Source organism: Schistocerca cancellata, chromosome 2 (genome assembly GCF_023864275.1).
Source record: "Schistocerca cancellata isolate TAMUIC-IGC-003103 chromosome 2, iqSchCanc2.1, whole genome shotgun sequence".
Taxonomy (NCBI): Eukaryota; Metazoa; Arthropoda; class Insecta; order Orthoptera; family Acrididae; genus Schistocerca; species Schistocerca cancellata.
Window position 1 is genome coordinate 706,765,365 of NC_064627.1, and position 27,287 is coordinate 706,792,651.

General features: G+C 36.7%; 1 protein-coding gene across 1 annotated transcript in view; it reads right to left on the reverse strand.

Annotated features, from left to right (window-relative positions):
- The window catches only part of LOC126162501 (juvenile hormone esterase-like), a 132,952-nt gene that overhangs the window by 63,636 nt on the left and 42,029 nt on the right, over positions 1–27,287 (reverse strand). The window contains exons 2-5 of the mRNA XM_049919049.1: positions 16,667–16,804; positions 13,432–13,588; positions 13,004–13,189; positions 7,496–7,695 (exon numbers count right to left, since the gene is read on the reverse strand). Coding sequence (XP_049775006.1) covers positions 7,496–7,695; positions 13,004–13,189; positions 13,432–13,588; positions 16,667–16,804 — 681 coding nt within the window. The remainder of the gene's footprint in view (positions 1–7,495; positions 7,696–13,003; positions 13,190–13,431; positions 13,589–16,666; positions 16,805–27,287) is intronic.

Below are 27,287 nucleotides of genomic sequence, written 5' to 3' on the forward strand. Positions count from 1 at the left end.
ACAGCTGTTAATAGCGTACACTGCAAAGCAAAAACTTATTTCAAGTTATGTTAATCAAGATGTTTGTTACAGTTTTAGATTAAAGTAGCCATAATTTTGTTATTAATAGCAAAAGCAGTGTATATTTAATGATAAAAATAGTATAGATAAAAACAATACAAATTATTTATTTCAGTTTTTGCACTTCTTAGCTCTTTTTTTTTTTTTTTTTTTTTTTTTTTTTTTTTGTAATGAACCAGTCTATGAGAGAAACACAGTGGGAGTAGTAGTTGCCTAACAATTTAACAGCAATGTCCTTCCTTCCTGTCCACTGTCCTTTCTCCAGACAATATTGTGCCAGGACTTGTTTGGTACTTCCTACATTTAACAGAGAACCAAACATACCCTTATATAGGCTATTATTTTAATGTGGTCACCACTTCCAAAGGTACAGATTTCTAACCCCCCTCCACTTCCCCCCACTCCCCTCCCCCGAAAGGAATATGTACAGCTCCCATATGCATGTAGTGTTATTATGTTATTGCATTGTTAAGTGTGACATTGTGTTACAATATATTTGCATATCATGGATCTGAGGTGGAACAGGGAACCAGCCTAGGTGGATGTGGCAAACTGCATCAAAATCAGTGCTACAGTGGCTTGCAAACCAGCCCCTGTCACTAGTCTGTGAGGTGGATTTGATATGAAGCCAGTGGGTTTCCCTGTATCCAACAAGCAGGCACTTTAATGCACTCAGCTAGAAGAGTAGGTTCGAATGACAATGTGTTGATTGTATTCATTTCCACCGAGAGCAGCCAGGGTGTGTTCTTTACATTATCATTTCTGTTTTTCTTGTATGCTGATGAATAGATTTTTAGGACAAGGTGTCAACATCTTTTTTATATTACTTAATGAAGTTAATATTAATTTACAGTTTTTTATATCACTTAATTAAGTTACTATTAATTCACAATAAATTTAACTAATCAGATTGTTGTAACACTCTTTCTTTTTTCTTTTTTCAGTACTACATATTTTCGAAGGAGATGCATGATACTGAATGACATCTGGCAGAGACAAGTCTAAGTATTTGTACCACTTTTACAGACAGGTGTAACTGCTGCACAACAAGGATCTTGCATAATGTCAACAATTATAATATGAATATAATATGTAAGAATAAAACTAATACAAATTTCATACATGTCAACTTTTACCCTACATTAGAGACAGTAGACTCCACTGTCTGTAACAACACTGAGAATTGTTATTTTGAAGAAGATTTCATTACCTAGACATTCTTCTTTCCTTGGCTTTTATATGAAACGAAGTTAAAGGGTGGACAGTAAATTGTGATGATTTATATGAATCAGAACTGACAGTTTTCTGTTATTTGCTTTGTATTGTAAAGAACATGATTAATGTTTTATTTATGTTATATGGTGAACATCATACAATTAATGCAACTAATATTCAGTTGGACAGTAAAATGCAACTACCAGTAGTATCACTGTAATGATCTGACTCTGTAATTTTGTTTTAACATGTCAACAATTTATCCCTTTAAAAAAAAAAAAAAAAAAAAAAAAAAATTGGTTAAACATGAGTGAAAATTTTTTGTCAAGTGCTTAAGGGGGCATCAGCTGCCATTAACACAAATTAGTATGTTGTATTTTGAACTAATTGACAAACTGAAGTCTTCAAGTAATGTTAATTTGATATGATGAGCATGACTGTACATAGAAGATCTATACAAGGAAGACAAAAATGAAGGCAGTATTATAAATATAGAAGACGATGTAAATGAACATTGATGATAGATATGATCTGGTGAGAAGACTTTGACATAGGGCTGAAAGACATTAGTCAAGACAAGGCCACTGGAGGATACAACATTCCATCAGAACTGCCTCCCTTGATAAAACTGTTCCACCTGGTGTGCAAGTTGCATGAGACAGGGAAAATACCCTCAGACTTCCAGAAGAATGTAGTAATTCCAGTTCCAAAGAAAGCATGTGCTGACAGGTGTGAATATAACCAAACTATCAGTTTAATAAGTCATGGCTGAAAATACTAACAGGAATTCTTTACAGGAAAATGGTAAAACTGGTAGAAGCTGGCATTGTGGAAGATCAGATTGGATTCCAGAAAAATATAGGCACACATAAGGCAATACTGACACTATGACTTCTCTTAGAAGATAGGTTAAGGAAAGGCAAACTTATATTTAAGGTATTTGTAGACTCGGAGAAAGATTTAGACAGTGTTGACTGGAATTATCTGTTTGAAATTGTGAAGGTAGCAGGGGTAATATATATGGAGCAAAAGGCTATTTATGACTTTTACAGAAACCAAACAATAGTTATCAGAGTCAAGGGGCATGAAACGAAAGCAATGGTTGAGAAGAGAGTGAGAAAGAGTTGTAGCCTATCCCCGATGTTATTGAATCTGTGCAGTGAGCAAGTTAACTACTTGCTTGATACCAAAGAAAAATTTGGAGTAGGAATTACATTTCAGGGAGAAGAAATAAAAACTTTGACATTTACTGATGACATTGTAATTCTGTCAGACACAGCAAACAACTTGGAAGAGCACTTGAACAAAATGGACAGAATCTTGGAAGGAGGATATAAGATGAGCATAAACAAAATAAAAACAAGGATAATGAAATGTAGTCAAATTAAATCAGATGATGCTGTGGGAATTACTTTAGAAAACATGACACTAAAGGTAGTAGATGAGTTTTTCTATTTGGACAGCAAAATAAACAGCAAAATAACTGATGAGGGCTGAAGTAGAGAGGATATAAAATGTCGACACAGTGGCAAGAAAGGAATTTCTGAAGAAGAGAAATTTGTTAACACTGCATATAGATTTAAGTGTTAGAGAGTCTTTTATGAAGGCAGTTGTCTGAAGTGTAACCATGTATGGCAGTGAAACATGTACAACAAACAGTTTAGACAAGAAGAGAGTAAAGACCTTTGAAATGTGGTTCTTTAGCAGAATGCTGAATATCAGATGGGTAGATTATACAACTAATGAGGAAGTACTAATAGAGTTTCTAAAAGAAGGGAGCACATGATAAGATACATTCTGAGATGTCATGGGATCACCAGTTTAGTAATGAGGGGGAGTGTGGGTGCTAAAAATTGAGGAGGAAGACCAAGAAATGAATACAGTAAGCAGATTCAGAAAGATGTGGGTTGGAGTAGTTATCTGGAGATGATGCTTGCACAGGATTGGGTAGCATGGAGAGCTGCACCAGACCAGTTTTAATACTGAAGACCAAAATAACAAAGACAATGAGCATTACCAAAATCTCAAAGCTAAGCTTTTAATCTCAGGAGTGAGAAAATTTTCTTTTCTTTATTTCTCTAAATTGTTTACCCTAATTGAAGATCTTGGCTGTAAAAAGTGGTGAGCAATGCATGTTGGGAGCCTGAGTTATTGCATGAAAACATACTAAGCAATGTACTTTTGCCTTATTAGATGAAAATTCCATTATGATCCAAGCAATAGAAGCTCTATCTTGAAACTCAGATTGTTTTCTTATATAGCATTACCTAGATATTTAACTGCTTATGCACATTATTACTGCATTTATATATCCTATAAGACCTGTGGTGAGTGTATACATATATTTGGCTTATGTATGAGAGTAGTGCATACTACAGACTATTGATGAATGTATTTTACCTTTGTAGGTGAAATTAATTCTGAGATACATGGAGGATGTTAAACTTATAGCTATGAATTTTATAGGTTCAGAGGAACATAATACAAAATGCATTGTTCTGATGATGCTCCAGCTTCTGCAAGAAGACACAGTTGATAAAAATGATCAGCAGAGCCAACAGAGAGGTCGGAAGAGGGGGGGGGGGGGGGGGGACAGCCTGTCAGCCATACAAATACAACCTCCATGACGCACTGGACAGCAATGTGCCAAACAACAAAAACAACAACAACAACAACAATAGCCTCAGCAGCAGTAGTGCTCCATGTTCCCATTTTGCCCATAATGCTTCTTGAAACATGACAGGGCCATGGGCCCTAAGCAATGGCGACTTGCAAAAACTGTATGGAAATAGGGCGTATAGTGTCTTTGTGTCATTCCCACCACCTCATGCAGACATTGACATGAATGTTAATTGTGTGTCTCCAGTGTTCACAAATTATGACAAACTGATTGTCAAAGTGTAAGTGATGATGGCCAAATGCTCAGACTAAAAGTGGACATGTGAACCATGACTTTACTGAACTCACAAACCTAACTGGATTTATGCTGTGTGGCATTGCCTCCAGTTTCTTCACTCTTAATGAGTTACAACAAGCAGCATTTTCCAATTTTGGGGCAACTTACAGCTCCCACTATGTACAAATCTGTGGTTCATTCCTTGACTATTTTGATAGCAGATGACACTGTCACTGGGATAGTTTGTTTGGCCCAAATGCTTTCAATGATTCTGGTTTTTACATTTTGGATATGGTCCACCTCATTTCTGACCAGCTCCCTTGCCAGCAGTAAGACTGTCTATAGTCTGAATTTTTGTCTCTTGTTCTCAGATGGGTTAGGTTATTTCATTAATTTTGTGGCTTGCATTACCCTGAAAGCTGTGGCACAACCAGAGAATTCTAAACAGTTGCTTGAGATTAACAAACCTTTTGGGTTGTACTAATATCAACACCTCCCGTTTGGTATGGCTAGCATCCCAGCGATTTTTCAGCATTTTTTTGGAACAGCTGATGGTGTCCATTCCAGGTTGAATCAACTATCTTGATGACGTTGCTGTGAAGGTGCATTCAAGGAAGAGAATTTATGTAACTTATGTGCCATGTTCATGGTCTTACATACTGCAGGGCTGAAATGCAATTGGCCGAGTCACACTTTTCTCAGACATCCATTGTGTCTTTGGTGTTTGAGGTTTCTCAAGATGGTGTTAAACCTTTATGTAATCAGGTTGCTGTCACAACTCTGCCTCACCCTACCAATTTCAAAGAACTCCAAGCATTTTTAGGTAAAACTGCATACTATCACTAATTCTTTTGAGGTGCAGCCATGTTGGTCTATCCCCTCCATCAGTTGCTCCACAAGGATGTTCCTTTTTGATGGACACTGGTCTGTGAGCAGACATTCACACGTTTGACATCTAAATTACTTTCTGCTCCTTGTTTGCCAAGTGGGTGCCCATAGCTGTATCCAGGATGACAAATCTGGTGTACGTCTATGGGCACCCAAATGGCACCATCCTATGCCAACCTATTCATGGGGCATCTAGAGGAAGCCTTCCTAAACACCCAGAATTATAAACCCCTCACCTGGTTAAGATTCACTGACTACATCTTTGCAATCTGGATTGGGGGTGAGGACACCCTATCCACATCCCTCCGGGACCTCAACAGCTTTTCCCCCAATTGCTTCATCTGGTCCTACTCAACCCTACAACCCGCCTTCCTAGATGTTGACCTCCACCTCAAAGATGTCTACATCAGTACCTCTGTCCATATCAAAACTACTAACCATCACTCATACCTCCACTTCGACAGCTGCCTTCCATACCAAGAAGTCCCTTCCACACAGCCTAGCCTCCCATGGTCATTGCATCGGCAGTGACAAGTGGTCCCTCTTGTAACATACTGAGGCTCTACTGAAGCCTTCACAGGCTGTAATTATCCTCCCAACCTTGTACAAAAACAAATCTCCTGTGCCTTATCTGTCCAATCTTCCACCACCTCCCAAGGTCTTACAGTCCAGCCACAGAGGAGCATTCCCCTTCTCAGTCAGTACTACCCAAGACTGGAGCAACTGAATTACATTCTCCACCAGGGTTTTGACTACCTCTCGTCGTGCCTTTAAATTAGAAATTTTCTGCCTGCGATCCTTCCCACAGCTACCACTGTGTTATTCTGCTGTCCAATGAACCTACACAATATACTTGTCCACCCTTACACAACCCCTGCTCCCAACCCCTTACCTCATGGATCATACCCCTGTAATAGACTTAGATGCAAGACCTGTCCCATACATCCTCCCACCACCACTTTCTTCAGTCTGGTCACAAACATCACCTATCCCATCAAAGGCAGGACTACCTCTGAAACCAGTCATGTGATTTACAAGATACGCTGCAACCACTGTGCTGCATTCTATGACTACCAAGAAACACACACACACACACACACACACACACACACACACACACACAAACACACACATGTATTTTGGAAAGGTTCCACAATAATGTTTCATGAACTTGCCCAGCAAGTAAACTGTGGTAAGTCAAAGGTAGGTGATGTTAAGCTCACCCTGTTTATGAGAAAATAATGTTAATTACCCAGTGATAAAATTTTGGAAGTATAATTGTGGGTAGAATTTACCATTTTAAAAATATTTCATTATGGTAGATATATGTGAAAACAATGATGTGTTTGGATAAGGGAATCACATTGCAGGTACATGCAATATCTCATTTATTAGAATTTATTGAAACATTACTGCACGATTTCTTGAAATGAGTTAAATGGGACTTACCATTGTTTACAGCTAAGGTCTGCAGTTAAGTGAACATATTTATGTTTTCCTATTTGATTCTTCCTTGAAGAATTTGTACAGCCTATTGAACCATTCACTAAATTTGTTTTAAAATTATTTAGATCATGAACAGATTCTTTCAGTAGATAATTTATGTCATAAGAAACAACTTCTCTAATGATTATCGAACTTTGAATTAGTTTGAACCTTGATGTAGTACCTTCATATGGAAGCTCTATTGACAGGACAAAAGCTAACTAATTTTCTTTTAAAACGACATTTACAACATAGTTGGAGTGGCGAAGTGACGTGATGTGATGTGCTGTGATGTGTGTGTGTGTGTGTGTGTGTGTGTGTGTGTGTGTGTGTGTGTGTGTGCATGTGTAAACTGGATGAGTCAGACAGTAATGAAGCAGAGGCAGTAGTAAACATAAGAATCATATACTACCTCAAAAATGTCTACAGAATGTGATAACTCACAAAAGTTCTGGTAAAAATTGTCCTGAAAGTGAATAACATATGTATAAATTAGTACCCAGTTATGACCAAAAACTATAAACCTTAGTTGAGAACCTGACTATTGTTAAACTCATAGGACTATAGCAACAATACTGGGTGAACATTGTCCTGCAGGTTGTTATAATGCAAAGTATTTGCCACTTGATCCCAATGAAATGTTTAGTGAGGCTGTAAAACTAACCAAAATATATTAAAAATAATCAGTGTTAACAGTCAGTAACAATAACATAAATGCAGTCAGTGAGGGAACATTCAACAACCTGATATATGTTTTGAATGGTCAGTAACTGCTGCTTTTGATTAATTATAACAGATTCAAAAATAAAGACAGTGTAATGAACATTTATGCATAAATTCATTACTTCCTTCACCTGATATACAGTAACAAGCACCAGTAAATCAGAAAACAGCTTAAAGAACTTTCAAAGTCTGCTGGTTTTGGCAAGCACTGTAATATTATTGAAGTACCTTTTCTGAGAATCCTTTGTACTGTTTTTCAGTTAGAGTCTTTGCAGGGACCTTCATCATATAGTCCAGTAGCTCAGCTGACTTGTTTGTGGAGAGGCCAAGGTACTTTGCTAGACGAAATGTCCTTTCTGGAACATCTGTGTTGCAAACTGTGTCTGCAATGGCCACTCCACTTTGTGATACTGCACGATGCAGTAAACCTGAAATGCACTACTACATATGAAGAGCTTCAAACTGTTATCCAAAATACCAGTTTATGGACACAGATGACTAAGTTGTTTTATTTTAGTGTCTTACAAACTGTAATCTTAAATTTTTCTTCTTGTGGCTTTATCTTAATGTCTGTATTAAAGAGATTTTTATATTTTCTCAGTTAGGGATTTTATCTGTGTAAGATGTTTTATGATGAATTTATCGTATCAAACTCCTATAAAATTCCAAGCTTCTGATGATATTCCCCAGTATCTTTATTAGGAAAACACTGATATCTACAGACATAAATTATGTAGTGAACCTCTGCAACCAGGGATTAAATTGTTGTCAACATTAAAGTGTCATCTGCAGCAACACTGTTTTCATCGTGATGTAAAATATTGAGCATATTCATGTGTAGTCTGTCTGTATCAGACACCCACTTCCCCACATACTTGTGTGTCTAGTGATTCATATTTTATGATTTTATGGATTCTGTGATGTTTGAGTCCCTGTAATTTCAAATAGAAATTCACATGTTTTTTAAAAAGGATTTATGCATTTTCATAGGGCTTTGTATAGGCACCACTAGTTTTTCTAGTTTCTTTACTTAAAATGGCACTGATATTCAGTGCATTGCTGGGAACTAGTTCAGACTGACTGTCCCACTTTGCTGTTACACGGAATGTTACAAATGCCTGTGACTATGAACTCATGACTATGCTTCACAAGTTGTAATTCATTCATCTGATTGCAATGAAACTTTGGTGAAACTAACCGTAGGTCTACCGATAGGGGTTGTTAGCGACTCCCAAGATGGGCCAGCAACTGCCTCTTCACTCATTTTGATAATGTTTAGCACAACTGCACAATAAAAACACGCAGAACAGTACAGCGCAAAACAGTTTTTATTTATTTATTTATATACTTGTTCCATAGATCTGTACATGTGAGCAAGTCACTCAGATGTGGAACGTGTCAATGTACATAACAAAATACATAGAATAAAGACATTGTTATAGTATTAATAACAGTGCACAAAAGTCATACTTATTAGCTTAAAAACTAGTCAACATAAATGTGAAGATAGCAGTTTCATATATAGGGCATTATTTCATCTATTTTAACCTTGAACAGTAATCAAAACTTCCCACTTTGGGTTTAAAAGTGACCCAAAAATGGAAATGAGAAAAACAGGAATTTTTACATTAGGGCATTATTACATCAGTTTAACAGTAAACAGTGTCAAAAAATTTAAAATCATCTTTCCAATCTGGGTTTTACTTATTTCTCTGAAAGAATTCCTCTAGTGAATAAAGTGAGGTCTCAAGTAAATAATTTTTCAAGCTATGTTTAAATACTGATGTACTACTCCTTATACTTTTGATGCTGTTGGGTAGGGAATTGAAAATTTTCGTTCCAGCGTACTTTACCCCTTTCTGAATAAGTGTCAAGTTCTTTAACTCACAGTGGAAATCCTCTTTTCTTCTGGTGTTATGTTCATGATGTGGGCAATTCGTTTCATACAGAGTGGGGTTATTTATTACGAAGCACATCAGTGAATATATGTACTGAGATGTTGCTGTCAGTATTTCAAGTCGTTTAAAAAGATTTCGACATGAGGTTCGTGGGGGTACACCACAAATGATCCTTATTGCTCTTTTTTGTGCTGTGAGGATTTTCTTTGCGGCAGGTGTATTGCCCCAGAAGATGATGCCATAACACATGACTGAATGAAAATAGCCAAAGTAAGCTGACTTTGAGATGGTAATGTCATTGAAGCGTGACAAAATTCGTAAAGCAAATGTTGCCGACGTCAGCCGTTTTAGTGTTTGTAGAACGTGATGTTCCCAGTTCAGCCTACTGTCCACGTATACGCCTAGGAATTTTGATAAGTACACTTGCTTTATCATCTGATCATTCTGTGTGATAACTATTTCTTTTGGGTTTTTGTGGGTTGTCTGGAACTGGATAAAATTGGTTTTTTCAGGTTTATTGAAAGGGAGTTAATACTAAACCAACCCAGAACTTCTTTAAGGATATCATTGACCTCAGATTCTAAGTCAGTAGTTGACACATTATCCACCACAATGCTCGTATCATCAGCGAACATTGTAAATTTACACTGCTTATTGATGGATAAAGGCAGGTCATTAACATATATGAGGAACAGCAAGGGCCCAAGCACTGATCCCTGTGGCACTCCCTGCTGCACAATTCCCCACTCAGAGTCCACTATATATTGTGATACACTATCTGAAACATCTAGAATAATCTTCTGCTTCCTATTTTCGAGGTACGATTTTAACCAGTTTCCTACAGGTCCTGTAATTCCATAATGACAGGCCTTCTTGAGGAGTATCTGGTGATCTACACAGTCGAACGCCTTTGATAGGTCGCATAGGACACCAATTGGCAGCCTCTTTCTGTTTATAGACTCTAGAACATCATTTGTGAATGAGAAAATTGCGTTATCTATTGAAACTCCCGTTTGAAAACCAAACTGCTGACTGTTAATGATGTTCAGGTCACCAAGGTGTGCCACAAGCCTGTTGTACAGAGCTTTTTCTAGGACTTTTGAAAATATTGTTAATAGAGAGATAGGGCGATAGTTTGACACATTTGTAGCATCCCCTGCTTTGTACAGGGGCCTGACAACAGCGTATTTCATTCTGTCTGGAAACACTCCTTGTTGCATGGATGTGTTGCAGATGTGAGCCAAAACTTCGGTCACTTCACTACAGCAAGCCTTCAACAGCTTGCTTGAAATATCGTCGATACCAGCAGAATGTTTATTTTTCAAAGACTGTATGATTTTTTTGATTTCATTGGCAGTAATGGGAGGCACACTTATTTGACTGAAAGGCTCTGGAAAATTATTTTTCATTATACAGGCAGCTTTATCTACAGAACCATGGCAACCTATCTGTGTTGGGACAGTTAAAAAATGTTGGTTAAAGATTTCAGCTAACGAAACAGATGACAATGGCCACCTTGTACAACACAGTCAGCTACGTAATGATGGTGGTAGTCGAAACTGCATACCTACCGAAGCCTCCCGATGTTTACCAACTTCTACCAATTCAGGACTAGGGAGAGGTCTACCATCTAAAAGTTTACACACTGTAGAGGTAGTTGATGATATTCTCTGTCAATGGCCATGGCAGAATTATGAAGAAGCCACCTTTAAAACAGTCCCTGCCACCTACCCTTTTGGTGATGTATGTTCAGCATTTGGCCTCATTGAAGGGAATCATTGCACTAGTTCACTGAGGAGCATCCCCTCCCCCCTTTTCTTCCACGTCCCAACACAGAGGGTATTGTAAAAATGTTGGTCCTCTGTGTATTGTAATCCAACCCACACAGATTGCTAGCTAAACAGCCATGGTTTAATTTCCATCAGTTTGCTTACAGCAGAGCATTGTCAAACAGCAATATGTAGTACTAAAACTGTTAGAAACTCCTGTGGGGAGGATATTAGCAATGAAGTGATCATCAGTGACATTGAAACAGCTATTGTGGTTTCTGTTGTAGTAATCTGAGGTATCATATTGGCCATATGAATACCTGTCATAGCAAAATAATGCTGTACAGATGGAATTTGGAGTGGAAAAGTGCTCATGATGATTATTATTAATCTAATGCATCACAATGAATCAGACAATAAGTACACTCGCAGTGCGTCTGCAACCAGGTGTATATAAAAATATTTCCATGAAATTATCATATTAAGGTTCTGAAAAATGCAAATGAGTAAGCATCTCATTAAAAGTGAATGAGAGTCTTGTAAAATTGAACATCATATCCCTGAGATGAAGAAAAAGCAAATCAAAAGGTTTATGATAACAGCTGAAAGTTCCTAAATTGTTCCAGCTGACTCCTGAACATCAGCTGTGATTGAGAACACATAGCTGAGAGAAAAGAGATTAGCATAATGCAGAAATAAACAAACAAAGGACAATAAAGAGTGCTAACTGAGCTCCTCAATATGGATGTGTCATGAATACACAGTCTTACTTATCATATTGCTACTGGGTCAATTGGCATACTCATTGAGACACTACACTTACATGCAGGAGTAGTAGATGTTGTAATCCAAGTGCTGCCATGCAGTTTTAGGTTTCCACATATCATTTAAGGTGCACACCTGGATGGTTCTGTTGTAAAGGGCACAGTCAGTTTCATTCCCCAGCCTTATCCAATCTGAATTTGTGTTCTGTGCCTAATGATGCAACAGGATTGAACTTAAATATTTATTTTCCATTGCTCTATTGGATATTGCACAGAAAGAAACCATGTGCAATAATTCCAACTATACTCCTACCAGGTACCATAAAAGCACAAATTCTTAAAGCTAACTTAGGACATTGTACCTTTATAAATATCATTCACTGTTTAAGAACAGTTTTAAGAAATCTTACTCTTATAGAAGATGTTTCTGTATCAGCACTTTCAATAACATCAAACTATCAGAAGAGAATGGTTATTGCTGAATCAACAAAACCACACTGAAAGCAGCTGATGTATATCTGAACTTGATAGAGAATACCAAACAATATTCAGCATTGACCCGTATTTATACTGTAATGAATAATCATCAGTAATTTAATTATAAATAGCTGCTGTGTAAAAGAGAGAGGACTCCTGCCATATTTGTGAATGGAAAATTCAGTACATCACGTAGTGGCAATTAGAATGTTAGGAAAACTATTATTGCCTATCAGTGTGACACTGAAGTGTAAAATGGGCAATAAATATGAAATAAGTACATTTGATCACAGCCAGATCACGGATACACAATACATGAAACAGTATCTTTAAAATATGATATGGAGCCTACTATGTGTTTCTCTACAAAAATCATTCCTATTATTAGTTTCATAGTTATGAAGTAACACCTTTAACACAGAAATTTCTCATTATGTCAAAAATGCATTAATTACATGCATGCCTCAGCTTTAATTAATTTAATTGTCGGCAATATCCTGACCAAAAAGTCTGATGTAAGAATTCAAAATAAACTGACTGAAGGGTGACAAATTATTTGAAATTATTTCAGCAGTTATGTCACTGACAGTGTAGGGTCTCAGTTAGATAGCTATCCAAAAAAAGATGTAAATGGGAAGAGTGCCTGTATTTGCACATTGTTGTTCATCTTATGCAAAATACCATAGTTGTAATTTAACCTTAATTTTGAGTCATAAGCAAGAGAAGTGAGCCCCTTTGTCTTGCTTATGATTAAAAATGAAAATGGAATTATAGCTACAGTACCAATTACACACTTTAGATTTTGATCAAATTAATAATAATACTCACCTTTGCCTTTTGGTGAAAGCATAAGATACTCAGATGACATTCCTCCAGCACTTCCTCCAAACACTGTCACATTTTCAGGATTACCTCCAAAAAGAGCAATGTTGTCTTTGACCCACCGTAATGCCATTACTTGGTCCTTTAGTCCCATATTACCAGGAACAACAGAGTCACCAGTGCTAAGGAAACCTATGAAGCAAATTCTCTGAGAATCACTCATATTGTTTTCCACAACGGAAGAATGTGTAAAATTTATTTGTGCTGACATTACATTGTGTGTTAAGCAGGTATTTCATTTGGAGTACTGGACAGTCATCTTCCCTATACAACAAATATACAAAATGGCAAAACTGAAAATTCCAGGATGCATATTATATGTAAATAAGAGCAAACTTAGTGTGTAAGGTTATAGAAACTGAATAGTAAGTTACCAAGAACACCAAGACGATAATTTAATGTGACCAATACAACTTCATGTTCAAGGAGATACTCTGGACCATAAAAATCTGCATTTCCAGAGCCCATAATGTAACCTCCTCCATGTAGCCACACCATGACGGGTTTCAGATCCCCTGAGTTCTCTTCTGTCTAAAGAGAAAAGTAATATATTACATACAGGTAAGAAACAAAATGATAGGTCAAATATGCACAAGTAAAAGGGTTCAAGTAGAATCAAATGTTTCATTTAACTCTAAAAATTTTCTTTCAGTTTATATTGTCTCTAAGTGTAGCTTACATATTACATTGCTAGATCAATAAAGAGATAATATCTGCCAACATATGCTTGGAAAGACATTAGATCCAAACTGAGAAGTTGAAAGTATAACAAAAAGTTATCATCAGAACCAGTAAATTAGCATGTAAAAACTAGAGGAAGGTGGATTGATTTTGCAGAAAACAACAGATTTGATGGTGGGAATACATGTAGATTTTGCATTCTGCATCTAGTATGCATGGTGAATTCTGAACAATGACAGAAATATTTTGATAAAAAAAACCTTTTAATATGTCTTTCTGCTACTCACCCTGTAAATTCATGATGTATAGTGCTATGTACTTTCATTTGGTTTTGCAATTGACAACATGTGAAATACTGAAAGAATAATGTTGCCAGAAAAGAAGGAAGGAGTGGAAACTGGAAACTGGGGTTTAATGTTCTGTTACATGAGATGGAACATAGTCTTGCACTGGGTGAAAAGGATGTAAATTAGCAGTGTTCATTCCATGTGAATTACTTCAGCATGTTTAAACAGTTTAAAGAAACTGAGGAAAACAGAAGGAAAAGTAATTATCTGTATCTTACATCCCATATCACATCTTTAAATTCCCTGTCATACATTCATTGTATTCTGTAAATCCCATCATGAAGTAAAATCTTCAGGGATGTATAATAGGCCAAGTTACACATTAACAAACAGTTGAGTAGTTGGAGTAAGCTATATTCATAACTAATTGTCATAAAACTACATACAATTTTGTAATTACTCAAACTATATTTAATACAACAAAACGGATAGTGATTACAGAACAACAGGTACCTGTGTGGTGTGATAAGAGAGTCCAGTTAACATTTAACATCACAGATCCTAAAATCGACTTGATTCAATATTTCGGCAATCCAACTGTTTGCCATCTTCAGCAGAACACTGCTTCTGCTGATGACTCCTGCTGAGAACTGATGCCAGGCTGCAAATCAATATCCTATATAGGCCTCTGTACAGTACATGGCACATGCACTGCCCATCATGGTTGCTGCCCTCCAAGACTGGACAGGTGGCACCACCCTTAGTAGAACACCAGATATAACACCCTTAGAGATATTTTCAAACACTTGGACTGGCCACACTGAAGAACATTCTGTTTTGATGCAGGATAGTACAGGATTCCACATCCTGATAAGAGGAAACTCATTGTCTTTATTAATTAAATTAGCCACCAACCTAATTTCAGTTGCCTCTTTATAGACACTGTTCCAAAAACTGGAAGTGTAGGTAACTATCACAGTTGTGTCAAATTTCATACTATGTCCCTCATTTAAGCAATGTTCCACTACCACTCATTTTTCCAGTTGTTGTAGCTTTGTATGATGGCAATGTTCCATATACCTGTCATGAACTGTGTGAATTGAATGGCCAATGTAAGCCTTCCCACACTGACACAGAATTTTGTAAATACCGGGCTTCCTGAGACCCAAATCATATTTCACAGAGCTGAGTAGTGGCCTAATCTTGGAAGTTGGATGGAAAACACTCTTAATGTTAGAATTCCTTAAAATCCTTCCAGTCTTAAATGACATGCCATCAGCGTAAGGAATAAAGGCCACTGACCTATGCTCCTCTTCATGCATCTCCGGTGATGATACAAACTTCATAGGCCAATGAATCTGCTTCTCAGAGTATCAATTTTCCTTGAAAACAGCCATGAAATGCCCAAATTCTTGAGGTAGATTGACCTCATCGGAAATGGCATATGCTCTGCTTACATTCGATTCGTACAGTTCATGACAGGTGTGTGGAATGTTTCTGTCATATGAGGCTATAACAGCCAGAAAAATTGGCAGTATCATATCATTACTTAAATGAGGGGCATGGTATGAAATTTGATGAACCTGTGGTAGTTGCCTACACTTCCAGTTTTTGGAACAGTGTCTATAAAGAGGCAATTGAAATTAGGTTGGCAGATAATTTAATTACTAGAGACAATGGGTTTCCTCTTAGCATGGCATGGAATCCTGTACTATCCCACATCAAAACAGAATGTTCTTTGGTGCAGCCAGTCCAAGTGTTCAAAAATCATCTCTGAGTGTGATATATCATTGCTGCTGGGTTTGTACTAAGGGTGGCACCATCTGTCCAGTCTTGGAGGGCAGCAACTGTGATGAGTGGCACATGTGTCTTGTGGGGTATGGAGGCCTATATAGGACATCAATGTACAGCCTGGTATCAGTTCTCAGTGGGACTCATCAGCAGAAGCAGCATTCTCCGGAAGACGGCAAACAGTTCGATAGTTGAAATATTGAATCAAATTCATTTTATGATCTGTGATGTTAAATGTTAACCGGATTCTTTTATCACATCACAGAGATAACTGTTGTTCTGTGATCACTATCAGTGTCATTGTGTTAAAACTCAAAGAGACTATCAAGACTTATTATTTCAGGAAAGCCTATGAAGTCACATTTGACACTGTCAAATAGGTAGCAGGAATTGTTGATCCCTGAGCCCCTACACCCTACCCCCTTGTATTTTGTGAAAATTTGCACACAGAAAGAATGGAACTAGAAAATGTTGTTTGTTAGTCTTTGGAAAGTAATTGTGCATTCATTTAAATATGCTACTAGTAGTAGATAAACAGTAGTCTGTTCTCTCTGAAGTAACAGCTACATTGGAGGATGTAGCAATATACTGATATGCTGTTAATATACAGCACAGTGTAATTTTGAACAGCAACTTTTCTTTTCTCATTTCATATTTTAGTTCAGTTTGGATTCCTGAAAGTTGTCCTTTCTGATGGACTCTACAGAATATGATAGATAAATGAACGAAAGATCAAAATTAGGAGCCATACATGATAACATTTCTATTGATTGTACATCAAATTAATTCATAATAAGTAATAGTCAGAAATTAATGTTTCTTTAAATATTTTTTTTAGCTATAAACATACCGTTGATGTATAGACATTAAGGAAAAGACAGTCTTCATTTCCTTTGCAAGATCCAGTCAGTAAGTTGATCTGTGGTGCCACCTCACCAAAAGTTGTGGCATCTCTGACACCATTCCATGATTCAGGTGGCTCTGGTGGCTGAAATATTCCATATTAAGTTATGTGAGATCATGAGCCAGAGAAAGAGCCACTTTTAATACAAATAGCAAAAGTAGAAGAGTGTGAACCACTAATAGATTAGTAGATATCTCAAACATTTGCCCCTAGAAATCTCATTTAGAAGATTTTTTTTTAGGTTTCAGAATTATATCACAATAATGATTCCTAGTGCACATTACAAACATAATCCCACAGTGACATGTACACAGGTATAAACTTTTCTAATAGATTGGAACTATGAACCAACTGTAAAGAGACATCCTCCTCTAGCATTACTTTTCCTCAACAGAAGTAGTTGATACCAAAAATAATTACAAATTTTTAAACAGGTTCATATTATCTCAACTGTTTTCCTAAAAGAATTGCATATGATTTTGTACATGATGTATTATATTTCAGGCTAAAATGTATAAAAAGAAATTACTTAATTTTTGTTGTTACACTTGCTATGTGCTAGCTTTGAATGTACAGCTAAAATTACTTTTCTTTTAGAAACATTTGAAATTATGAAATATTTGGCACACTTAAAATTTCTGTTATTAATATGCAATCTGGCACTAATTATTGAAATTATTTCTGAATTCATTTATAAAATGATTATATAAATAGAAAGTCATTTGTCAAGAGAACCTGTCAGCCCTTTGGAATACTGTTAATACCTCAGAATGGATTAGTAGTGGGCATGACTGATGTGATCAGGCATGTTTTTAATTTTGGCAATAACAATGTAATTTTCAATTTTGCTGAAGTGGAAATTGTGAATACAGTATGATACAGAAAATTGTGAGAGAATAAAATAAATATAAAAACAGAAATTACTGCTCAGGCAATTCTACAGAAGTTATTACATCAACTGGAACCATGAGAACCTATAATGTTAAAAAATTTCAGCTTCAAGAATCAGCCCCAGACATGAAGAACTGGAGCCATCTACAAGAAAAGAAGATAAGTAAAAAGTTGATTGTAAATCTTACTCCTCTTGAAGCTTATTAAAAGAATTAATGATAAAGACAGAGACAATCAACAAATGATGTGAGGGAGGCATAGAGTACACAACTCATCTTTAATCTCTGACTCATGGCTTCTACAAATATAGTGGACTGTTAACCCCTAAGTTCAAATAACTGCTACAACTATCTCAGTATTTGGCTCAAATGATTCAGGGCAACCAAATGTCTGCATGGTTACAGTAAAAGGCAGAAAGAATAACAACTGCAATGTTATGCTGGATGATAATGGTAGTTTCCACTTGGAAACAAAACTATATCTGACAATAGGTTTCAGTACTAAGCAGAGTGGTGCTGTACCACTGGACATGTTTGGAAGAAGCGGAAATCAATCTTCATCCTGATATCCATATTTTCAATGGTTGCCCTGGATCGTTTGAGCCAAATACTGAGATAGTTCCAGAACTACACCAAGATCAATCTACTACCCCATCTTTGTATAATCTATTATTTTCTATGTATCTATTGGCCTGAATGTAAACTGTGTTTTAACTGTACCCTTCCAGTACAATACATTTATATGAACTCTAAACTAGCAAAAATGTTCCATCAATAGGGACAGCTTTGTCACTATTTTTCTTTCATTCAATTGCCGTGTCCACTCGCAAGCACAAACCTGCTTCAAAACTATCAAAAACATTACTCTTTATCTCCAGTTTCAGGAAACATGACAATTATGAAAATGCTAACACTTTAAAAAATTTCGAAGAGAGATAGCAATGTAATCACAGAAATTGTGTGACTTGTCTGTCTGTGTTAAAGCAAATGGGAAACATAAAAATATGAGAAAATGATTATTTAAATTATGCAAACTTTTTATTAGAAAGATATGTACATACAAACATTTAACACTTTAAGTTCACAAGCTTTCAACTTCAATGAAAATTATGAAATGTCCATTATGAAAGCAAATTTGCCCAAAACTGCATTGTAAGATGATTTCTTATATACACATTGTCTTGCTTATTGAGTAAAATTCATCAGACATGTTCAGGGAGTAACACCTTCTCCCCTGTTAACTGTTCAAAGATAAGAGTCCATGAACTCTCCTCCTCCGCAGAACCTACTAAGACTTGTTTGGATCTCTTGTTCCTCATCACTTCTCACTGCTATCTGGAATCCTCATGCCACTGAATGGAGTCACTTAACAATAATTCAAAGATTCTGAGCAGATCTTATACTTTTCACAAGTCTATCACTACAGGCTTATGAAGTCATAGGATATCATCACCCTAATGCGTAGATGAGTTTTAACAACATGTAAAATATTAAAAAACAAGCTTTCTATACAGGTCATATCACAATTAATAAGATCTGTTTGCAGGACATTTTGCAATAATTAGTAGCAGCCACTTAGCATGCTAAGGTGAAAGGAACGCCTTGGACACCAAAGTGCAAGGTTTGTACACCCAGTGTCTATCACAATTAGTAGCGAAAACTGACAGGGGTGAATGTGTACAAGGGAAAAGGGGGAAGAAGGGGTGCTAAATCATAGGCCATTTGTATTGAGCAATATTCTCAAACCAGTTCTGGCTATATTAAGTGAAGTAAGTAGTTTCCACATACATGTGAATGAAAGAGCAAGGGGAAGGCACTTTTGTAGAGTACCAAAAGGTCATCTCCTATGAGTTGAAATCAAAAACATCATTGTAAACCTGTGAGATTTGACAATGATGAAAACACACAAAATGGCCATTGTTAAATATGTTCTGCATGCAATGCGAACAGTGACACCTCTATTGGTTAGTTTAGCTACAGGCTAGAGGGGTAAATATAGTCACTGTCAAAAACCAGAAAAATTGTCCCATGTGGTAGCAGATCAACTGTTTTTTTTTTTTTTTTTGGTTTAATATTTAGTGTAAAATTTATGTACAGCATGACAAAGTATTCATTCTCTACAGGAACAATGTGAACTGATCAAGAGAATTCCAGTTGGAGGTGTAGAGTATTATGTCAAACAGTCTGGTTGTATTTAAAAACAGTACATTTTCTAGAAATAATGATTAACTCTTCTATAATTTTATCTGGAGACTAAGATTAGAGCCATAAGTCATAAACATTGTTATTTATTTATTGAGGTAGGTAAATAAATAGTGTCTCCCTTTCCAAAACCCTTGGAATTAAATCTTATTAATCTAGATTTTTTCTTTGAATGATATTCTTTTACTTTTGTTTCCTTGTAGTCTGAGGGATTAGCTGCCATAGAAATAAACAACATTTTGTGTGCCAGCACTTCTTCATTGGTATATGTTTACAGAAATGAACTAACAACTGCAACCTACAACCTAAAGCAAGCCTTACATCTCACAAGAGAGGGGATCATCGCCGTTATTGGAATACCTCAGATATGATTTAATGCCCACCTCATGTGTAAATCTTGAAATCAGAAAGGTAAACAAATGGTTCCATAAGATCTGCAAAATGAACCAAAATGCACATTTTCTCAGTATGAACTTTCTCCAAAGGAGTCACCATACAGAACATGTAATGCATTTAAACAGATGTGGTAAAACTCTACTAGGGAAAAAAATTCTTCATATGCTAGAAAAACTTAGTCAACAAGAAAATGGTACCGCCATCCCAGTGATGTTACCAGGAGCAAAACAGCAGCCTTCAACATCAAATAACTGCCAATACAAATGTGATGATGCTACGAATACTACTCTACTGGATGTACAAACACAGACAAAAATAACAGAAGCAACTGGACAACCCATAAGAAAGAAAACAACAGAAACCACAACAAAAACAGTTAAGCAGCCATTAGCTTCTCCAGCAGATAAAGAGACTCCTGCAGCAACAAAAATAGTCAAACAGCAATCAGTATTTTCGCCAGTAATAAACAAAAAGACACCAACAGCAACCAAATCAGTCAACCCACCATCAGTCTCACCTGCAGCGATAAACAAGATGACCTTCACAACAGAGAAAACAGTTGTCAACAGAAGAACTGTTGTTCCTCATCCCAGATTCAACGATTTTTTTTATGAACAGTACTGAAGACGAAAAAGCTCTCATCCACTCAGCTGCAGCAAGTAAGGCAGAACCAAAAATTTCTCAACAGTGTTCAATACTTTCTGACTCTTACAATCAGCAAATTTACATCCACAACGCACAAGGACTAAGAAACAAAGTGAGTGAAATAGAAATTTTAATAAATAGTAAAAAAAAAAAAAAATGCTATTGCTCTACCACTGGACATATGCAACTCCCACAGCACTGAAAAAGACAGAATTATTGGGCATAGAACTCACTGAACATTGTCTTTACTTAATATCAGTATATAGATCACCCTCAGGCAACCTAAGCTGTTTCTATAAGAACTTGGCTGTAGTGTTAGAAAAACTAACAAAATGGAAATCCTACAGAATTGTAAACTGTGGCGATGTTAACACAGATTTCCTAGTAGAAGACAGCGACCATGTAAACTTTAAATACTTTATGAATCTCTACAATCTGGAACTAAAGGTTAAATCTGCAACCAGAATAACCAACCAGAGTGTATCTTGTCTTGACCAAGTAGCTACTGACACAGAATGCACAGCATGCTCTGTAAAGTTAGGATTTTCTGACCACAATGCCCTAATTATACAAATATCAATAAGCAAGCCCCGTCAAAAATGTTTACAACACAAACTAGAAATCTCTGTCAAAGCAATATCCACACCTTTCTCTCCCACATGCAAACAGAAAACTGGCAGGATACATATCACTCTCAAAATGTAGATAACAAATTTGAGACTTTTCTAAATACTATTTCAACAACCACTTCCCCTTAAAAACAAAAATATTTCCAATACCAGTAACTCCCCCAAGTGGATAACCCCAGGTATTATCACCTCAGCAAAAAGAAAAAGAGAACTCTTCAACCTCAGCAACACCGAATTTGGCAATACTGAAGAATTTAAGAATTACTTTACCAAATATAAAAAAATCTTTAGAAATGTAGTTAATGCAGCCAAAAAACTGCAAAATGATAACCTGCTCAACTTATCAGCTACCAAAAGTAAATGGATGTGGAAAATCATTAATACACAAAGTGGCAGAAATCCACAGCTGACAAGTAATATGAACCTAAAAATAAATGGCAAATCCATCACAAATGATAAAGAAATAGCAGATGAATTTAATTCATATTTTATTAAAAATGTTGAAAGTCTCACAGACCACCTTAAAAATAATCATCTCCCAAACTTAGAACATAACTACTGCATTGACATGCTGTTCTTATTAACAACAACAGCGGCAGAAATAGAAAAAAATATTCATATAAAAATTAAGAAGAAATCCTCTGCAGGACAAGATCAGATTCCCTGCTTTCTTCTCCATAACTGCAGCAACCTCATATGTAAACCACTGTCCCACATAATAAACTCTATTCCTGAATGGCATATTTCCTAATAAACTCAAAACTGCAAAAATCATACCCATTCATAAAAAAGGAAGTAAAGATGATACCAGCAAGTACAGGCCAATAGCAGTCTCTCAGTAGTCAGCAAATATTTGAATACACTATGGCAGACAGACTAAATTCATTTCTGAAAAAAAGAAATGCCATATCATCTGCTCAGTTTGGTTTCCAAGAAGGAAAAACCCCAACTGATGCAATACAGCAACTCCTAGATTACACCTTAATGTTAGTAGACAAGAAGCTTCCAGCCATAGGCATTTTTCTTGACCTAACCAAGGCATTTGATATGGTCAATCACAATATACTGCTTCAAAAAATTTATTCCCATGGAATAAGGAGCACTGGCCATGACTGGTTTAAAAGCTACCTCAAAGACAGAAACCAATATGTCCAAATGAATGCAACCAATCAACCAGGAATTGCTAATACTGTACAGTCATCTACCCAAACCAAAGAACATGGAGTTCCCCAAGGCTCACTGTCGGGACTCTTATTATTCTTACTTTATGTAAATGACCTCCCCTTAAATTTACACAATAGGAGAACCTTCCTCTTTGCTGATGATACCATAATTATGATATCCGCCTCAAATGAACTTCTTCAAGATGCCATAAACAGGAGCACAACACAACAAAACTCATGGCTTAATTCATACAGACTACTCCTAAATATAAAAAAAGACAGCAGGTATTACTTTCCACACAGTCCAAAATAAAAACCCACCAATACCAAATATATCACTGAGTGATGATAATATCAACTATGTAAAAGAAACCAAATTTTTGGGCATTACCATTAGTGACACACTTACATGGAAAAGTCATATTGATATAACCTGCACCAAATTGGGTAACGTATGTTTCATGATTAGACAAATAAGGGATATTGTTAACACCAGCACCCTCACATCGATGTACTATGCTCTTTTCCACTCTATATTAAGTTACAGAATAATCTTTTCGGGCCACAGTGCAGAACCAGTGAGGCTGTATAAAAAGACTAGAATAATGGATCCCAAACTATTGATCTTACATAACATAACTGAATGTATGTTTTATTGGTATAAATGCTAAATTCTGGTACAGAATAAATATAAGACCTAAGTACATTACACATCTGATATAAATACAGGGCTATTACAAATGATTGAAGTGATTTCATAAATTCACTGTAGCTCCATTCATTGACATATGGTCACGACACACTACAGATATGTAGAAAAACTCATAAAGTTTTGTTCGGCTGAAGCCACACTTCAGGTTTCTGCCGCCAGAGCACTCGAGAGCGCAGTGAGACAAAATGGCGACAGGATCCGAGAAAGCGTGTGTCATGCTTGAAATGAACTCACATCAGTCAGTCATAACATTGCAACGACACTTCAGGACAAAGTTCAGCAAAGATCCACCAACTGCTAACTCCATTCGGCGATGGTATGCGCTGTTTAAAGCTTCTGGATGCCTCTGTAAGGGGAAATCAATGGGTCGGCCTGCAGTGAACGAAGAAACGGTTGAACGCGTGTGGGCAAGTTTCACGCGTAGCCCGCGGAAGTCGACGAATAAAGCAAGCAGGGAGCTAAACGTACCACAGCCGACGGTTTGGAAAATCTTACGGAAAAGGCTAAAGCAGAAGCCTTACCATTTACAATTGCTACAAAACATGACACCTGATGACAAAGTCAAACGCTTTGAATTTTTGGCGCAGTTGCAACAGCTCATGGAAGAGGATGCGTTCAGTGCGAAATTTGTTTTCAGTGATGAAGCAACATTTTTTCTTAATGGTGAAGTGAACAGACACAATGTGCGAATCTGGGCAGTAGAGAATCCTCATGCATTTGTGCAGCAAATTCGCAATTCACCAAAAGTTAACGTGTTTTGTGCAATCTCACGGTTTGCAGTTTACGGCCCCTTTTTCTTCTGCGAAAAAAACATTACAGGACACGTGTATCTGGACATGCTGGAAAATTGGCTCATGCCACAAATGGAGACTGACAGCGCCGACTTCATCTTTCAACAGGATGGTGCTCCACCGCACTTCCACCATGATGTTCGGCATTTCTTAAACAGGAGATTGGAAAACCGATGGATCGGTCATGGTGGAGATCATGATCAGCAATTCATGTCATGGCCTCCACACTCTCCCTACTTAACCCCATGCGATTTCTTTCTGTGGGGTTATGTGAAAGATTCAGTGTTTAAACCTCCTCTACCAAGAAACGTGCCAGAACTGCGAGCTCGCATCAATGATACTTTCGAACTCATTGATGGGGACATGCTGCGCCGAGTGTGGGAGGAACTTGATTATCGGCTTGATGTCTGCCGAATCACTAAAGGGGCACATATCGAACATTTGTGAATGCCTAAAAAAACTTTTTGAGTTTTTGTATGTGTGTGCAAAGCATTGTGAAAATATCTCAAATAATAAAGTTATTGTAGAGCTGTGAAATCGCTTCAATCATTTGTAATAACCCTGTATGTAACCATTTTATAGATTGATAGACATGTACCTCTTCTTATAAATGCCTAATATGAATCAAATGACGTCTCCTATATCATGATGTGCATTTCTGTATAATGTATGATTCAGATATAGAAACACACAAATAAATAAATAAATTTGAGACAAGAGGATAATATCTAATCCATAACAAGATTATTAGAGATAGAGTACATGCTAAGACAAGCATTAGGAAGGAAATAAGCTGTGGAATGTTCTTTTGTAAGGAACCACCATGACATTTGTCATACACAATATAAGGAGAAGGAGTTTGGGATACAGACTTTTTATTCATTGCAGAATTCTCACAGATTTATTAAAATTATTGTACATAGTTGAACTAAACCACAGATTTAGTTGGAGATGTAGTTAAGGAATACCTGATTTATCAGAATTTTATTACTTCTTTAAGTTGTTTGACTGATAGTTTTTGCTACAAATAACATGCCACTATGCTCAAGATAGGATGTAAGCTTTATTGGTTTCTATGTGGTAACTCTGCTGAGCATGATGAGGAATACTGTAGTTTTAGTGGTTTATATGTAACTAGGTTCTCCTTGTAACTGATGGGAAATTACATCATTTCCTGAGCATGGTGACATGTCATTTTTAGCAAAGAGTGTCAATCAAACAACTTGAAGTGGTAATAAAATATTAATAAATCAAGTATTCACTAACTGAACCTCCATTGAAGTCATGGATATTGTTATGTGACAAATTAATGTAGACTACAAAGTACACCATATGCCCATTAATGTAATATTAATGCACACTTCTGTTTGAGGGTCAACATCCATTTGATCATGAGATCATTAGCAACAGTGTACAGAATATGGCTGGGGAAAGATGTGAAAAAAATTGGCTGTATCCTTAATGCAATTACCCAATTTTTATTGTTATTTATGCAAAGATGCACCTTGGGTTGTTATCTGTCTTAAATTTGCTTCATATAGTTACATATTTATGTTGCATATTAATGATAGGTGGACAATGTTAATAGCAACATCAGACTTTTTGTAGATGATACAGTTACCTTTAATAATGTGTTGTCTTAAAAGCCCTAGAAATATGCAGTCAAATCTGAATAATATTTCAAAGTGGTGCAAAGATTGTCAGCTTGCTTTAAATGCTCATAAATGTAAAACTATGTACCTCACAAATGAAAAATGTACATTGGTAAGTGTGGGAGAGACATACCAAACAGGACCACCAGAAGATTTTCGATGTATACAAAGAAAGGCAGCTTAAACAGCCCCAGATTTGTTTGACTCATAGGAGAGCATCCCACAAATACTGTAAAAATTGAATTGACAGACTCTTGAAGACAGACTAAAACTATGCTGTGAAAGCATACTTACAGAATTTCAAGGATCAGTATTAGACGCATTATTCAATTCTCAACATATTGCTCCTGCAGAGACCATAACAACAAGATCAGACTAATTCCGGCACATCCAGAGGCATTTAAGCATTCATTTTTCCTGCCCACATACACAACTGGAGCAGGAAGAAACCCTCAAATGCAAGTATGTGCTAAATGCAGGATCAAGAAAAATGAATAGTAAGATATAAAAATGACAAAACTTGGAAACAAACACCCATTGAAAACAAAGAAAAACATATGCCATTACATTTCACACATGACCTTTACTTTATTTTGAATATAAAACTATACAGATGATGGTTGAAGTAAAGTGGATATAAAATGTAGACTGGCAATGGCAAGGAAAGTGTTTCTGAAGAAGAGAAATCTGTTAACATCGAGTATAGATTTAAGTGTCAGGAAGTTGTTTCTGAAAGTATTTGTATAGAATGTAGGCATGTATGGAAGTGAAACATGGACAATAAATAGTCTGGACAAGAAGAGAATACAAGCTTTTGAAATGTGATGCTACAGAAGAATGCTGAAGAGTATATGGCTAGATCACATAACTAATGAGGAGGTATTGAATAGAATTGGGGAGAAGATGAGTTTGTGGTACAACTTGACTAGAAGAAGGGATCAGTTGGTAGGACATGTTCTGAGGCATCAAGGGATCACCAATTTAGTATTGAAGGGCAGCATGGAGGGTAAAAATCATAGAGGGAGACCAAGAGGTGAATACACTAAGCAGATTCAGAAGGATGTAGGTTGCAGTAGGTACTGGGAGATGAAGAAACTTGCACAGGATAGAGTAGCATGGAGAGCTGCATCAAACCACTCAGGACTGAAGACCACAACAACAACAACAATATAGATGGTCGCCATCTCATTCTGTGGATTCCTCTAGGTGCTGAAAGAAATCTTCCATCACCTTATTCAGTATTTTCGAAGGGATCCCCTCCATAGCTGTGTGTATCCCTCCCATGAGTTCAGCCACAGCATGAAGATGTGTAGTGTATACTTGACTTTTGAGTAGCCCCACGAAAAGAAGTTAGCGGCAGTCAAGTCAGACTGTGCTGGCCTATGAATGCCTCCAAATCTGGAAATGAATCAACCAGGAAACTGAAGCTATAATACATTTGTGGCCTGGCAGGCCATATAAACTGCTGTCCCATTCTGTGGGGAACT